This window comes from Hydra vulgaris, chromosome 15 (assembly GCF_038396675.1).
Source record: "Hydra vulgaris chromosome 15, alternate assembly HydraT2T_AEP".
In the NCBI taxonomy this organism is placed as follows: Eukaryota; Metazoa; Cnidaria; class Hydrozoa; order Anthoathecata; family Hydridae; genus Hydra; species Hydra vulgaris.
Genome location: NC_088934.1, coordinates 13099926 through 13115953, shown reverse-complemented (window position 1 = coordinate 13115953; position 16028 = coordinate 13099926). Strand labels below are relative to the sequence as shown.

General features: G+C 26.3%; 2 protein-coding genes across 4 annotated transcripts in view; one reads left to right on the top strand and one right to left on the bottom strand.

Annotated features, from left to right (window-relative positions):
- LOC136071985 (centrosomal protein of 76 kDa-like) overlaps window positions 1-16028 on the bottom strand; it is a 72897-nt gene that overhangs the window by 45305 nt on the left and 11564 nt on the right. For all 3 annotated transcript variants that reach the window (XM_065818948.1, XM_065818949.1, XM_065818950.1), the window contains exons 2-3: window positions 14831-15257; window positions 447-1418 (exon numbers count right to left, since the gene is read on the bottom strand). In XM_065818948.1, coding sequence (XP_065675020.1) covers window positions 447-717 — 271 coding nt within the window. In that variant the 5' untranslated portion in view covers window positions 718-1418; window positions 14831-15257. The remainder of the gene's footprint in view (window positions 1-446; window positions 1419-14830; window positions 15258-16028) is intronic.
- Window positions 6052-6645, top strand: LOC136091768 (protein GVQW3-like). The gene has a single exon (XM_065819480.1). It carries the CDS (start codon window positions 6052-6054, stop codon window positions 6643-6645), a length of 594 nt encoding a protein of 197 aa, XP_065675552.1.

Here is a 16028-nt window from a genome sequence, read left to right as displayed (position 1 = left end):
TTTACGTGTGATCATGGTGTTCTAAAAATTTAATTGTTTTTTGAATCAGCCAGGAGGAAGACTGCCTATGTATTAAATTTCAAGTTGATAGCACATCCTGTTTATCGAAGACTGCTATTTAATGACAAAATATTTTGCTGCAAAGAATGTTAGTATAAAATTTTGCTGCAAATGCTAGTATAAATAAGTAAAATTAAAACCTGAATATCTTAAGAACTGTAAGAATTGGAAACTTGAACTTTAAAGTTTTCCTAATTTATATATATTAAATATAAATGAAAATTTTCAAAATCTATAACATAGGGTGACATTTTCTTGTTTTTCCTGCTGAACTGACATGAAATGCCCCTAAAAATACACTTAATTTTTTTTTCCCACTAAATAAATGCCAAATTAGGATGAAAATCAATAAAACGATTAAAAATTAATTTATAATATAACTTTACATCTTTTATGTTCATCTGGAAGCCATTGTTTATCTTTTTCCTTTTTTGGTTCATTTGGACTAAACTTCAGTGTTTTCATTATATCATCAACAACTCCATTACTTTTTAAAATTTGAATTAAGTTTTTTTCCTGGTCATGAGTACCGTCAGCATGACTTTGTCGAAGTGATTCAGAGAGTACATTTCTCATTTGACCATGAATATCCAGCTGATTTAAATGACTTTGTATGACTTTTTTTAATTCTGCAACTTTTTCTGGCGGCAGGGTCATTATTAATTATTGTTATTAAATATATAAATATCTCTATAAAAAACTATTTAAACATATTAATGTGGATCCGTTAAGGACTACATATTTAACTTGAAAGAGAAATAATGTTTACTATATGTTAATACTAGAGTACTAATTTAAAAACTTTAATTTTTAACTTTGGTTTTGTGAAACTATTTTGATAATATAAGATTTTTATGTAAAGATAAAAGAGATTTTTAATTGAGAAGATGCTTTGATAGAGGGTATTTTGAAGAAGGAGGAGGGTGGGTGGTTAAAAAGTAATCTTAATAACTTTATTCAAGTGAAAGTAAACAGAATACAGAGGTATAAGCATGTCGCCCTTTCCACTCGCTAGGATTTCTAGAACCATCTATGTAAATCTCACCCTGGCCTAAGCACCCATAAATTTGAATGCCAGGAAAAGAATTGTTTATAAGTTCAACTTCGATTGCTGCCTCTACTTGCCTTCCAACACATGAAAATATTAACATCATAAAATCATTCCATGTTGAGTTTGCATTTGATACCTTTAGCTTTATTTCATGAAACTCCTTATCTAATGCATCATAGTTTTTTGTAGAGTGAATTACCGAAAAATATCTTAACTTTGATCCTGACAAAACCAAACCAGGAATTTTATGGCTTGATTTTCCAAGGCAGTAACTTCCCACAATCAAGAAGCCAGATTCAGCACAATCCTAAATTTGAAAATGTTACTTTTTAAAATATATATAAAGAAGACTTATTATTATTTTAAACAATTTATCAAATAATAGTTTATTAATTTGATTTATCAAGAAAATATATATGTATATATGCATATATATATATATATATATATATATATATATATATATATATATATATATATGTCTATACATATATATATATGTCTATACATATATATATATGTCTATACATATATACATATACATATATATATATATACATATACATATATATATATATATATATATATATATATATATATATATATATATATATATATATATATATATATATATATATATATATACAGGCCTTGATTTAAAGCGTTATGCGCAGAGCGATTTACCTACACCTTCAGCAATTTTAAGCAGTAACAATTTTGATTAGGCGACTTGTTATCATTTTTTAACTTTTAAATTATTCTATAAGCAGTAAGATAAAAAAAGTAATTAATTTAAAAAAAAAATACATTAACTATTGAATGACGATTATGTAAAAATATTTGTTACAAAAGTTTGAATGAAAATTATGTTAGATATAAGTGCTATTTACTTATGAAAAAAACTCAAATAAAATTAAAATTTTTTTTTTTTTATTTTTTTATTTTATTGTAATGATTGAGTTTTTTGTTTAGAAAACGCTAATACTTTAAGCTTGAAGCAAAGTTCATATAATTAATATAATTTAATTCTGATAAAAAATATATGATAAATTTAAAACTAATTTCGAAATATATAATTTTATTCGATAAAAAAAATGTATAATTTAACTTAGATTTAAAAAATATATATTTAAATTTGAAAAAAATCTTTAAGTTTATTTAAATTAAAGTTACCGTCATACGGGGCTATTTAGTCCCAAATTTAATAAATGTTTGATGTTTGTGGTTGTCTCTCATATTTATGTCGATGTAAAAAAAACTTGTTGTTGCTAATTCACAGATTATGAATTAGTAATGATGATTGTAGAGAAAAAAATATTTGGGTTGACTTTGGCCCCCCCTTTTTGGGGGGTTAAGGTTGGGTTCAAGTAGCCCCTGTTGTGGGGCTATTTGAACCCATAGTGTAAAAGCCCTGTAGTGTAGTACAGCTCTGACCCTTTTGAGGTTTCCGGCAAATCTCTCAGATAGCTAATGATGTCTTTAATAATTTTTTAAATAGATTTTCATTGAAACATTGAACATCACTTCCTATTCAATCTAAGTAGGATTTTACAATAATTCGAAGATCAAATGAGGTCAGTTATTTTGTGATCACTTGAACAAAGTTGAAACTTTACTCAAGTGATCACAAAATGACTGTTCTTCTACAGACATGAAGACAGCTGGATGCCCTGCATGTTTCTTTGTGATAGTAAGGCGTCGTCTTCGAAGAGCTCTCTTAATGCTCGAATGGCTGATTCTAAATTGTTCTTCAGCAAATTGTTGACTCATAGCTCCATGTTCAATAATAATACAGGCTTGCTTTAAGTTTTGATTGCTATAGTCTTTGTAAGCTCTAGATCCCAATTTTTTTTTATATCTGCAAACCATTCTGGTAGAACCAGTTATGATAGCACAAAGTATACACAAAAAGGTGTATAACAATAGCTTTAACCAACCATCAACATTTTTTAGGTATACATTTTATAATCTAACAAATATTAAAAACATGGTTAAAATAACAAATATATCAACTCCTTTTAAATACATTGCAGGCCTTGTTAAGAAGCGTTACGCAGCTTGCATTTTGCTTGCGAAAAGGTGATTTGCCTACGCGTTCAGCAGTTTTGCGCTACGCAAAACTTTATATCTTCTAGAATATTTAAATTATTTTTTGATTGTCGTTAACAAGACGTTTATTCAGAAGAAATAAAGTCGTAAGTAAAAGCATTTAACCGCAATTGTAAACTAATAGATTTTTTGTTAAAGAAACAGTTTGTTTCATAATTTTTTTTTTGTTGCTAAAAATTAGTTAAAAAAAATTAAGCGTTTTAAGTTTTATCTTAAGGAATTAAATATATAAATTCCTTTTAAATATAAAATTTATTTTTAGTTATAATAGTTTAAAAAATGCATGATTTATTTTGATGTAAATGTTTTATTTAATAAGATATTTTGTTTATTGTTAATTCAATAACGTAAAGTTTTAATAACGCTCGTTTAATTTATGAAAATAAATTATGATCATGAATATGTTATCGGTAACTGATAAACAACAAAAAAACACTCTTTCTTGCTTAAAAACATTATTAAAATGAGTTCACAAATTAAATAAGAAAAAATTTATTAACAGTTAATAAAATAACCAAAAACCAACTGTAAAATTATAAATAAAATAAACAAATATTATTTTACGTTTTATGAAAAAAATAATTTTTTCAAAATAAAATTTAGTTCATATTTGAAAAAAATAATAAAATGATTTTTTAAATAAGAACTTAGATTTTATTTGTAACTTTTGTTATAGTGAGAAAAAAACAAACTGTTTGTATAATTTTTAACGCGTTAATAAAATAACTTTAATTACAATGCGGTACTTGAAAAGACGCGAGTGACGCAATATAACTTCTAACGATGCAAAATATATTTGCTGAGTTGAGTTACTTAGAAATGCGTTACGAGTTTTCGCTATGCAACGAAATCTCGTAACAAGGCCTGATATTGTTACACTTTGGGAAAGCAAATTTAATCATTTTCAAACAAAAGCTGCTACAATGACTTTAACATAAAATGCTACCAGTTAAAAATCTGAATTTCTGAATGCAGACATGAAAATAAGTTTCTTTTAAAAAATTATAAAAACAAATGACCAGTCCAAAATTATCCTTATTAAAATTATCAGTCTAAAATTAAAAAATCACGAATAGAATTCTAAAGAATTCTTTTCATGATTTTTTAATTGTCTAATGTAGTTGATGTAACCTGGTTGCAAAACACTACAGTTATTACATAATTCATTATAACAATTCCCAACTTCCTGTGAAATAATTTTTCTATAATTTGAACTTTTGATGTTTAGCCATTCTTCCTGATGAACCCACTGATGGAGAAACATGATGTTGAAGATAAAAGTTAGATAACTGTTTTTACTAATTTATTATTGCTCTATTCTTTAAGAACATCAAGCATTCTTTTTGTAGACTGACATAATTTATTTATTTATATATATATATATATATATATATATATATATATATATATATATATATATATATAAGTATATTCATATATATATATATATATATATATATATATATATATATATATATATATATATATATATATATATATATATATATATATATATATATATATATATATTTATATATATATGCATATGTATATGTATATATATATATATATATATTTATATATATATGCATATGTATATGTATATATATATATATTTATATATATATATATATATATATATATATCAAGGTTTGAATTAAGCGATCGTGATTTGCAATATCTGAAAAAATATCTGATTGTCAAAACTTTAGTTTATGCAAAACCATACACTTTGTTTTTTAAGAGGTAAATTAACTTAAATTAGTTAGCGAAAAAGTTGTAAAAAACAAAGCAATACAATAAACTTACGACTTCAAAAGTAATAGCACTTTAGTCACTAACTGCATTATAAAAGTACACTATAATAACTTATAACTTTTGTGATTTATTCTTTGTTCAAAAACTCTATATTTTAATTGGAGTAGAAAAGCATCTAGAAAAAATAGAGTGGATATTCAAATAATATTAAAAACTTTTGAAACTTAAACTATTAGGTAAAAAGTTAATCATTTAAAAAAATGTTACTAATGGTCTGTAAAAATACGCATAAATTTTAAAATCAACTAATTAAAAAATTGTATTGGTTGATTTTAAAATTAATGTGCATTTTTACAAACCATTAGTAACATTTTAGAAATGCATAACATTTCTTATAAAGCACACATTTGTTTAAGTTATTGAAGTTTTTAGTATTATTTGAATATCCACTATTTTTTTTTAGATGCTTTTCTACTTCAATTAAAATTTGGGATTACTTATGTTGTTTAAGAAAATAAATTATAAAAGTTATATATGCGTTATAAAAGTAATAAATTTATTATAGTGTTATTACTTTTATAATGCACTTAGTGACTAGAGTGTTGTTAGTGACTAGAGTGGTATTACATTTGTAGTTGTAAGTTTATTGCTTTGTTTTGTTTTTATAATTTATTTGCTAACAAATTTAAGCTAATTTGCTTCATAAAAACAAAGTACACAGTTTCCCATTAACTAAATTTTTAAAGACGAGATTTTTTTCCAGATTTCACAAATCATATAATTCAACCCTTATATATATATATATATATATATATATATATATATATATATATATATATATATATATATATATATATATATATATATATATATATATACTACTGTGATCAAAAAGTAAGGTGAATTTTTAATTTAAACTTCCCGCCTTATTCGAATCGTCCAATCTTTTTTATTTTTAAGTTGGTAGGAATGTCATTAACATTTGCGCCAAATTACATGTCAAACTCATAATTATTATTTTTTTGTTTACGCTTGTTTCTGAAGTACCAAAAGTGCATTCGGCGATTTTCACGATGTCTAATTTTGTTGAGCAAAGAAGTGCTATTAAATTTTGTTTGCGGAATGATATTTCTGCTGCTGAAACGTATCGAATGTTGCAAAAGGCCTTCGGTGAAGAGACTATGTCTCAAAAAAATGTTTACAAGTGGTACAAAGACTTCAAAGAAGGCCAAGAACGTGTTGATGACTTGGAACGCTCCGGACGACCATCGACTTCGATTGATGATCGCCACATCAACAAAATCAAAGAATTGGTGCTTGCAAATCGTCGCTTAACCATTCGAGACCTTGTTGACATGGTTGGAATATCATTTGGGTCGGTGCAAGCGATTTTGAAGGATCATTTGGGCCTCAGAAGACTCAAATCACGTTTGATGCCGAAATTTCTCAATTTCTTTGAAAAAGAGCGTCGCGTTAAAACATGTGAAGCAATGCATTCTGACTATCAAGACGTCTACAAACAAATTATTACTGGCGATGAGAATTGGGTCTACGCATACGACCCTGAAACAACCGACCAATCGAGTGAATACCGTGAAAAAGCCAAGACCGAAGCAACCACGTCAAAGTCGCTCAAAAATCAAGCTCATGTTAACTGTTTTCTTTGATTATTGTGTTGTCGTGCACTACGAATTCCTTCCAACTGGCCAAACTGTCAACAAGGAATATTATTTAAGCGTTATGCGACGTTTGCGTGAAGCTATTCGCAAAAAGAGACCGGAATTATGGGCCAATAACTCTTGGATTTTGCACCACGATAATGCGCCTTCGCACACAGCACTGGTTCTTCGTGAGTTTTTTGCCAAAAACTCTACCCATGTTGCTCCACAACCACCATATTCACCCGACTTAGCACCGTGTGACTTCTGGCTGTTCCCAAAGCTCAAGAGACCACTCCGGGGAAATCATTTTGAGTCGATTGAAGAGATCCAACGTGAATCGGCACGCGCATTGAAGGCTATCCCTACCGAGGACTTTTCGGCATGCTTCGAAGACTGGAAAAAACGTTGGCAAAAGTGCTTTGGGGCCGGGGGGGGGGGGGGGTTATTTTGAGGGGGACGATACAGATTTGGAAGAATAAATAAAGATTTTTCATTTTATAAAGAAATTCACCTTACTTTTTGATCACAGTAGTATATATATATATATATATATATATAAATATAGGCCTTGTGATGAAGCGGGAGTGATCGCTCTGCGCACGTGAAACATGCCCGTAAATGACCTTCCGGAAGCAACAAATAGCGTTCTCTAGTTTCATTACAAGAGTAAAAAACTACGCTCGCCTGAAGAACTTGTAAGAGAGAAAGTTATAAGTTGATTTTAAAGAAAATATTTTTAGTAAAACTTTTTTGCTGAAGCCAAAATATGTTTAAACAGCAGAGTTTGCATAATGTTAAATAAAGAAGTTATATTTGTAATGTCTGTCATGCATAATTTAAGAGTGGTGTATTTTAATTTTAATTTATGCGACAAGTTCAAATTAAAAATGATTTGTTTATTTTATTTAAAAGCTAAATTCGACATGTTTTTTTTTTAATTCCAGTTGAACTTTATCATATTATCCGCTTAATCGTACCATTAAGTCGAACCATTTGCCAACTCGTACAGTTTATATTAAAATTCAACAAATATATTAGCTATATAACTTTGAATTGAAACTTTTGAAAGCATGCTCACAAACAACAACAAAAAAAAATATAACGTCTTCATTTTCAACAAAATAAAAAATATAACAAAAAATGTAATGTTATAAAGTCATTACGGCTAATAGATAGAATGGAATGTTTACTATTTTCAAAATGTTTCGCCCCAATGAGAGCGGAAAAGTTAAATTAAAAAATTAAAACTTGATTGAATTTAAAAAAATCAAAAGTCCACAAGATTTTGTAAAAACATAAGATTCTCTTGCATTATTGTTTTTAATTTTTCACACATCTTTTGTAAATAAAATAAATATTCTTAAATGTTTCTGTTGTCCGCAAACGTTTAAAAACGTTTCTGAATGTCTGCAATTAAGCATGTTAATTCAACTCCGATAGGAAATAATTATGTTATGTCATGTTACGTTGTCAACTTTTAGTAAATGGCAAGATTTCATTGTTTTTATCTAATATTAAAGCTGCATTAACATATTTTTTCTGATAAATAGACAAATGCATTAACTAAAAAGCCAAAGCTTTTTCGTCTGATTTTCCAGACTTCACATGAAAAAAAATCAAACAAAAAATCGTCCAACTTCCCCTTATATGCACTGGTACGCTTTTGAGTGACCCCCTCCCCATACTTATATATGTAATTTATGAATGGCCCCATGGCAACCAATTCCCAACTCTGAATATTGCTCTCGAAGACATGATGATGAGCGCGCATAATCGCGCTTGTTGATAACGTGTTTCAGTATTACGAGCGCGAAATGTCATCCTGGGCAATTTTATTCACCACATGCACTGTATACATATATATACAACCTATTGAGGTTGGACAAAAGTTTTACTACATTTTGTTAACATAAAAAAAAACAAGACCAGAACTTTTTTAATAAAAAAAATGGCTGCCCTTACCAAAACCTGACTTTATGTAGCGGCACTCTATGCATGTTCTATCTATTTCAGTTTATATATGCACACGCCGCAGTCAATAAAACAAAAATGAATATAAATAATATAAAAGAAATAAGATTGAAAAATAAAAATTACAAAACAGTATAAAAAAAAAACAGTATAAAGCAATATCTTTTTCTCATGAAAATAACTGCCTTGTAATTCATGCTCTTTCATCCTATAAAAGAGGGCTATAAAAGATGGCTATAAAAACAGTTATTTTTTGTATTGTGCTAAACTAGCAAATAATTGTGATTGTAATTTTTCTGTGATTTTTGACCATTTTAAAAACTTTATTTTGCACAGTCTCTCCATGAAGATAAGAAATTATATTTTAATATGTTCTATGATTTTTTTTGTTCTTGTTTTTTTAATGGATACTTTATATTAGCTTCTTAACAAATTTTTTGTATTTTTACCTTGAAAGTTTAATAGAAAGCTCCATCAATGTTTTAATAAAGGTTTGAAAATAGCTTTATCTTATTATTAGGAGGGGGAGGGAGGTGAGGAGAATAAGAGGGAGGGGGAATTTTAGTCCAGATCTAAAAAATAGGGGGGTTTTAATAAAAGGGGGCAGGGGAATTTTTTCATGTTATAATGTAATTATTTTTTTATAAAAAATTTCAATTTATAAATCCAAACTGATATCTTTTACAAAACACGCATAAAACTATTTAATTCTAGCGTGGCTTGCTGTCAAATTGGCATTTTCTAACAGCTGTCTTATCATAATTTTAATAGGGTTATTAATAAGTTTAATAAGGTTATAAGGTTTAATATGATGATATAAGTTTTATACTTTGGTGAGAAATAAACCAAAAACTCATTTTCAACAAATCAAGATTTACTAGTTGAAGGATTTTTAAAGCCTGTTTACACTAAAAGTTTTTATTTTTACCAATGACTGTAATAATTATTTTCAAATTTTTAAGGCCGATTTTTACTGATTTTTTTTTTTAGTTTTGAGATATATTTTTTTGTTGATAACAAGTAATAATTAATAATCAGGGGAGGGGAATTACTTATAAGCTTAGGGTGGGTGGGAAAATTTTCACAAAAAAATAATTCCTATTTGTATTAAGGAATCTTTGATCTTTTTCCTAAGATTTAGTATTTTTTTTGCCATAATTAGCAAACCATGTTTATTTGAATAATTTTTTACTAAATTCCCCACAAAAATTTCAATACAATTTAAAATTATATATTTGGCTTTGAGATTTCAATAGCACAACCTTTTTCAACAATTGTAAGTATAAATCTTTATCTTGATATTTATATTAAAAAGTTAGCGTCCTTTCACAACATAACGAAATATATATTATTTGTCTCTGTAAGAATGTTATATAATATTTAAATGTTGACACCTTCAATGGAATTTATTTATAGATATTTTTATAGATATTTTAAAATAAAGCTTATTTTTATGGATTTATTCCTATTTGTTAAAATAAATAAATTATAATTAACAATATAATATAATGCAACTATATTAGTTAAAAAACATAAAACTACTTTGGACCAAACATATTGTTTTATTTTTAATTACAAACATTTTTTGAAATTTAGTGGAAAGTTATACAAATAAACATGATTTGCTAATTGTGGCAGAAAAAATAATACGATATCTTAAAAAATGAAAAATCTATGATGATGTCATATAATGAAACTGTTATGAATTAAACACGCATGAAATAAATTAAGCCTGCAGATTGCAGCATATATTTTAAAAAGGCTCCGAGAACCAAGAAAAAATGGAGAAGGCGAGCTTTGACTAAAACAACAATTTTAGTTTAATTGATATGCATTAATTATTTATTTTTATTTAAAAAAATTCAGCCCAAACATTTTTTTTAAAATATTCTTTAATATGAACACAACTTGTTTTGACACTTTGGGTTAATTCCGCATCAAATCACACAAAATTTAGGTAGTTTTATACCATGAGTCCTCAAATTTTTTAAAAACTACTTTGGCTGTTACATGTTAAAAAGAAAAATTAACACAAAATTTCAGCTAAAAATGTTGAGCGGTTGACAAGATTTTAATTTTGACCTGGTTTCCATTCATAACATTCTGAAAAAACATTTTCCTTAAAATAATAAAAAATAAAAATGGCAACAATATGAAAATAAACATTTTTTGACGCAGAATTCAATAAATGTACTTAAAATGCTGAAATATTAAAGGAACATACTTAAAAGTTAAATAAACAACTATTTTTTACAAACCAACTTTGGGGCTCAATATCTCAAAACACATCCATCAATTTTTTTTTTTTTTCCTGTTAATTTTTTCATCTGCTTATTCATTATGTAATCTTACCATTATGTAATCTTACCATTATGTAATCTTACCATTATGTAATCTTACCAGTTTATAATCTTACCAGGAAAAACTGAAACTTTAATTTCAAAAATTTATTAAATTTTCAATAAATTATTTAAATAAACTTCCAAATAGAATTCAGTAAAATATTAAATTTGGTTTATAGACTCCTTAGAAAAAAACAAAATAACAATTTTGTTATACTTAAGAAAGTCTTAATTATATGATAACTTAATTATTTGATCTTACCAACTGAAACAAAAAACATCCTGTTTTGTTTTTATATAAAAACTGACTAAGTGTGATATTGATGTGCATTTGTTTTTAAAATTTTGACAACTATAGTTTGTAGAAGTTTATAAAAAGTTCAGTTGTAGAACAACATTGGTAAAATTTTATTTAAAGTTAAACAAATTAACAATTTGATATATGAATATAAATTGTATATATATAAATATATCTATAAATGAAATTAACAATATCCATCAGTGTAAAACATTGCACAACAAAAGGATTCTAAAAAGGTTTGAATTATTTCTATATTAAAAACTTTTTTTTTCCAGATGCATGCCAAGGCCAACAAGATGCTATTGAAACTTTAGGCAATGAAGAAAATATAATTATACCATTATGCTGTATCAAACTTAACAATATTATGTGAAAGACATACTACAAAATATTTGAAAATGTATCCTATATAACAGAAAGCTTTTTTTAATCCATTCAATAACATACAAAAGAAAATCACAGGTAGATGTAAAACTTAAATATTTTATTATATATATACTTTTTTAACTTGTATTTACCAAAACATAAAATAAAGTTTTAAACGATTGTGCACATAAGCTTTATACAATTACTTTTAGAAAATCTTAGCATAGTTACGATAAAAGAGTCAAAAGTCATGATGAGAATATTTTGAGTTTGAATATTTCTCCTGGAAAGAAACTTTGCAAACGTTGTAAGCAAAAGATTGCCAGAAAAAAAGACCTTAGAGATGAGCAAAGTCAGGGTTAACCAGATGAGAATTTTCTAATATCATCATTAAAATCAAAAAGAAAGGAGATCAATAAAGAACTAAAAAATTTTAATATATCTCCTTTGAAATTTTATTCAGTCATCGAAATATATACTCTCAGAAGGAAAGCAAAAAGTTAGGCACATAAACCAAATGGTAAGTAACATTACTATAAAAATTGATAGTCAAGTCAATGTTCCCTCAAAACTGCATAATGAAACAAATAACATGAAAAAGAAGGCTGAAAACAGAAATGAGTTTGATAAAAAAAAAAATTCTATGTTCTGACAAAAGGACTATTGTTCAACTTCTAACACTGGTACCTCCAGGTTGGTCGATATTAGATGCATGTAAATTTTCAGTTATTTTTAACTGAAAATTTGCATGCAATATATTTTTATAATTAGGAATCATGTGTCAAAATATAACACAAAAAGAAGACACGTGGTTCGATGGACTGGGTGATTTGATGTGGAACAACCCTTGGGAATCCCTTTGAATAAATAACATTTGCATACCATTCTGACAAAGGAATTTTGAAATATTTTCTATTTTCTTTTAAGTTATAAAATCACATTGCGGCCTTAAGAAAAATATTAATTCTGCATCATCTTATAATTGTCCTATTTGTGAACTTAGATTGTACTTTTTTAAAGTAAATGCATATCGTCTTATCCTGTATCACTTTGAGTACTGCTTTTAAGAATATAGTAACAACTATTGTTTTATAAAAAAACAGCAGAAAATCAATTAATAAAATGTCTGTTGTTGTTATAGTTGTTACTATATACTTAAAGTTTAAAAAAAAAATTATGTGAACAATATGCTGTAGAATCATTTTTATTTCAGTTCTCTAGCATAAACAGGATATAAAAAAATGTTAGTAAATAATGAACATATAAGAAGGTTGTGAAATTTTTAAAAAATATTTAAAAAAATCACAACCTTCACGCCACCTCCAATCTAATGTCCATTCCCCCTAATCTGCGTTTACTCGAATGAGTCTTCACCTATATCTATAATTACAATCCCGATTTGCTGAAATTGTTGATAAAATTCCGGCCGGAACAAGAATTATATTCATGTAATTTTTCACCTTATAGATTGAAAGTGAAAACCTGCATCTCAGCATCATGGCCATATAATATATATTTATATCTTATAATATAATAATTATTTTCATAATAATAAAACTAAAATCTCCAATTTACTCTCATTAAAAATATCTGCATGAATTTTGAATCTTTTTATTGCAGAATGGAAAGTCAGAGACAATTTTTGAAGGACTTTAAAAACTTTTTAATGAATATGATTTATGGGGATCTATAAAAATGGTCGTGACAGACGCTACAAATGTTAACACAAGGAAAACAAGTGGCGTGATGAAGAGATTAATGACATATTTTGAAACTGTTGGCTTTCAAAAACCTTTCTATGTTGGTTGTCAACACCATATATTAGATCGATTATTAAAGTAATGTCTGGATGACTTTTTTGGAGGTAATACCAATACACCTAAAATGCCATATTATTTTGTTGAAACAATACGTAGTAAACATGACTATTTAACATTGAACTTTGACAATAGTGGTATACAATTGAAGGAGAATGAACTAAAATGGAGAGATGACATACAGTTTTTGAAGCATCTAATTAACATAGTGAAATACTTTTGGAGTGAAATACTTTTGGAATGAAAAGAAATTTCCTGAGGTTAATTTTAAAAGCTTACCAAATATTAGCCAATCTAGATGGAACTCCTGGACAATTTATTTACTACTTACTCACATAGTAATTCCTTTCATACAGACAACAACTTAAGATAACAGTTAAACTTGTTGCTTGAAAATGGACAGATATCTGGTTTTCAAACCAAATGTTTAACTTTGAAAATGGTAAAGAATTGGAGGAAGCCATTAAAGATCATCCAAAGGATATCAATACATTCAAAAAGTTTTGGTGTGATATTGCCTATAAATACTCAAAGATCCAACTTTGCCGAGCAAGCAGTAAAAGTTTTAGAAGATATCAAAAGAAACTTTGTATTTGAAGTATTTATTAACAAATTACAATTAAAGCAAATACAAACCTTTTTAGTTAATGTTGTTTTATCAATATAATTTTTTTAACATTTGGATGTTTTGTTAATTTTATCAATATAGCTTTATTTACATGATATATATCTTTATTACTTATTTGAACGTAACTTATTATTTTAAGACAAAGCCAAAAACATTTTACTTAAAATTACCAGTAAAAAATTTCTAGGTGTATTTTTGTTATGTGATAAATAGCTTTTGGCTTGGCTTTCTAGTGGGTCAGTGTGTGAGTTTTTTTCTAGAAATATTATAACGAAACTGAATTCTTCTAATTATTTACAAAAGCTCATCAGAATATAACATGCTCATTGAGTTTGTAAAAACATTATATCCTATTTATAACATATATATCCTTTTATAACATATATATATATATATATATATATATATATATATATATATATATGTTATATGTTATATGTTATATATATATATATATATATATATATATATATATATATATATATATATATATATATATATATATATATATATATATATATATATATATATATATATATACATATTAGTAATGAAGACAAAAATTAGATAAGTATTACACTTATCTAATTTTTTAGAAGTTTCTGAATTTAATTTTTAACAGGGAGAATTAACACATCAATTAAATCAACTTTATTTTATCAATTCTTTTATACCTTACACTTCTTGTAAAAACTTGTTAACAAGTATTTTGGATAACTTATTCAGGAACATAGTTTTTACTTGCAGAATTGAAAAAATAACAAACCTTTTTAACGCTTTGTGCAATGACATTCAAATTTTTTGTGTTTGAATAGTTAGGAAATAATATAACCATAGAACCAGGTAAGGAAGCCTGATGAAGGTCATTAAAACAGCTTTTAAAACTTGTTTGTGGTTTTTTAAAACTCTTCCAAACATCATTTGTAATAACAATTGGATACACTTGAAGCGCTGATGATCTTTTTATAAAAAGAAAACCTGACTTCCAGTAAGGACGACTACCATTAACATATGTAGTGATCAACTTATCTTTACTAATTACACATTCAACTTTGAGAGAAAGAAGATGACAACTTTTCGGAATACTTTTCCTTATTTCAAGAGAACCTATTGATTCAAAATTTTCAAAAAGTTCAAAGTTTAGAATATAGTTTGGAACAATGCGCAAGCCATCATCTATGTAAAGCCTGACACTAAAATAAAAAATAGCAACATACATTAAATTTATATATATATATATATATATATATATATATATATATATATATATATATATATATATATATACATATATATATATATATATATATATATATATATATATATATATATATATATATATATATATATATATATATATATATGAATTTAAAAAAATCCATCAAAAAAAAAAAAATATATATATATTTGGCTTTTTTTAAAAACATCCTATTTTACAACTGATAAGTCTAATTTTAATTCTTATAAATGCTTAATTATTAACAAACTGCAACTTTTATATACAGTAAATACTCTTGCATACACTGTATTTATGTACAAAGTGGTATTTAGAATACAATTTTTAGTCTTAACTCCTTAAGAATAATCCAAAACAAATTAAATAGTTAAATATTAAACAATTTTAAGTTAAATATTAAACAATTAAACAAGTTAAATATTAAACAAATTTAATACATATTGATATATATATACATATTTTTTAGACATCTTCGCATCCAACAAGGGTAAAAGCAACCACTTATTAGAGTTGGAAGTTACCGGAAGAGAAAAGATAAAGATTGTAAAGCAAGATAATGATTCACAGACGACTTAAAAGATTTGAAATTATATGAATCAGCAAAGCAAGATGAATGAAGCGAATTCCAAAGAACTGATGTTCGAGGAAAAAAACTAGAGAAATAAGAGTTTTTGGAGCACTTAGGAATAGTCACAGAAAAAGGATGAGACTTAACTGAATGACGAGT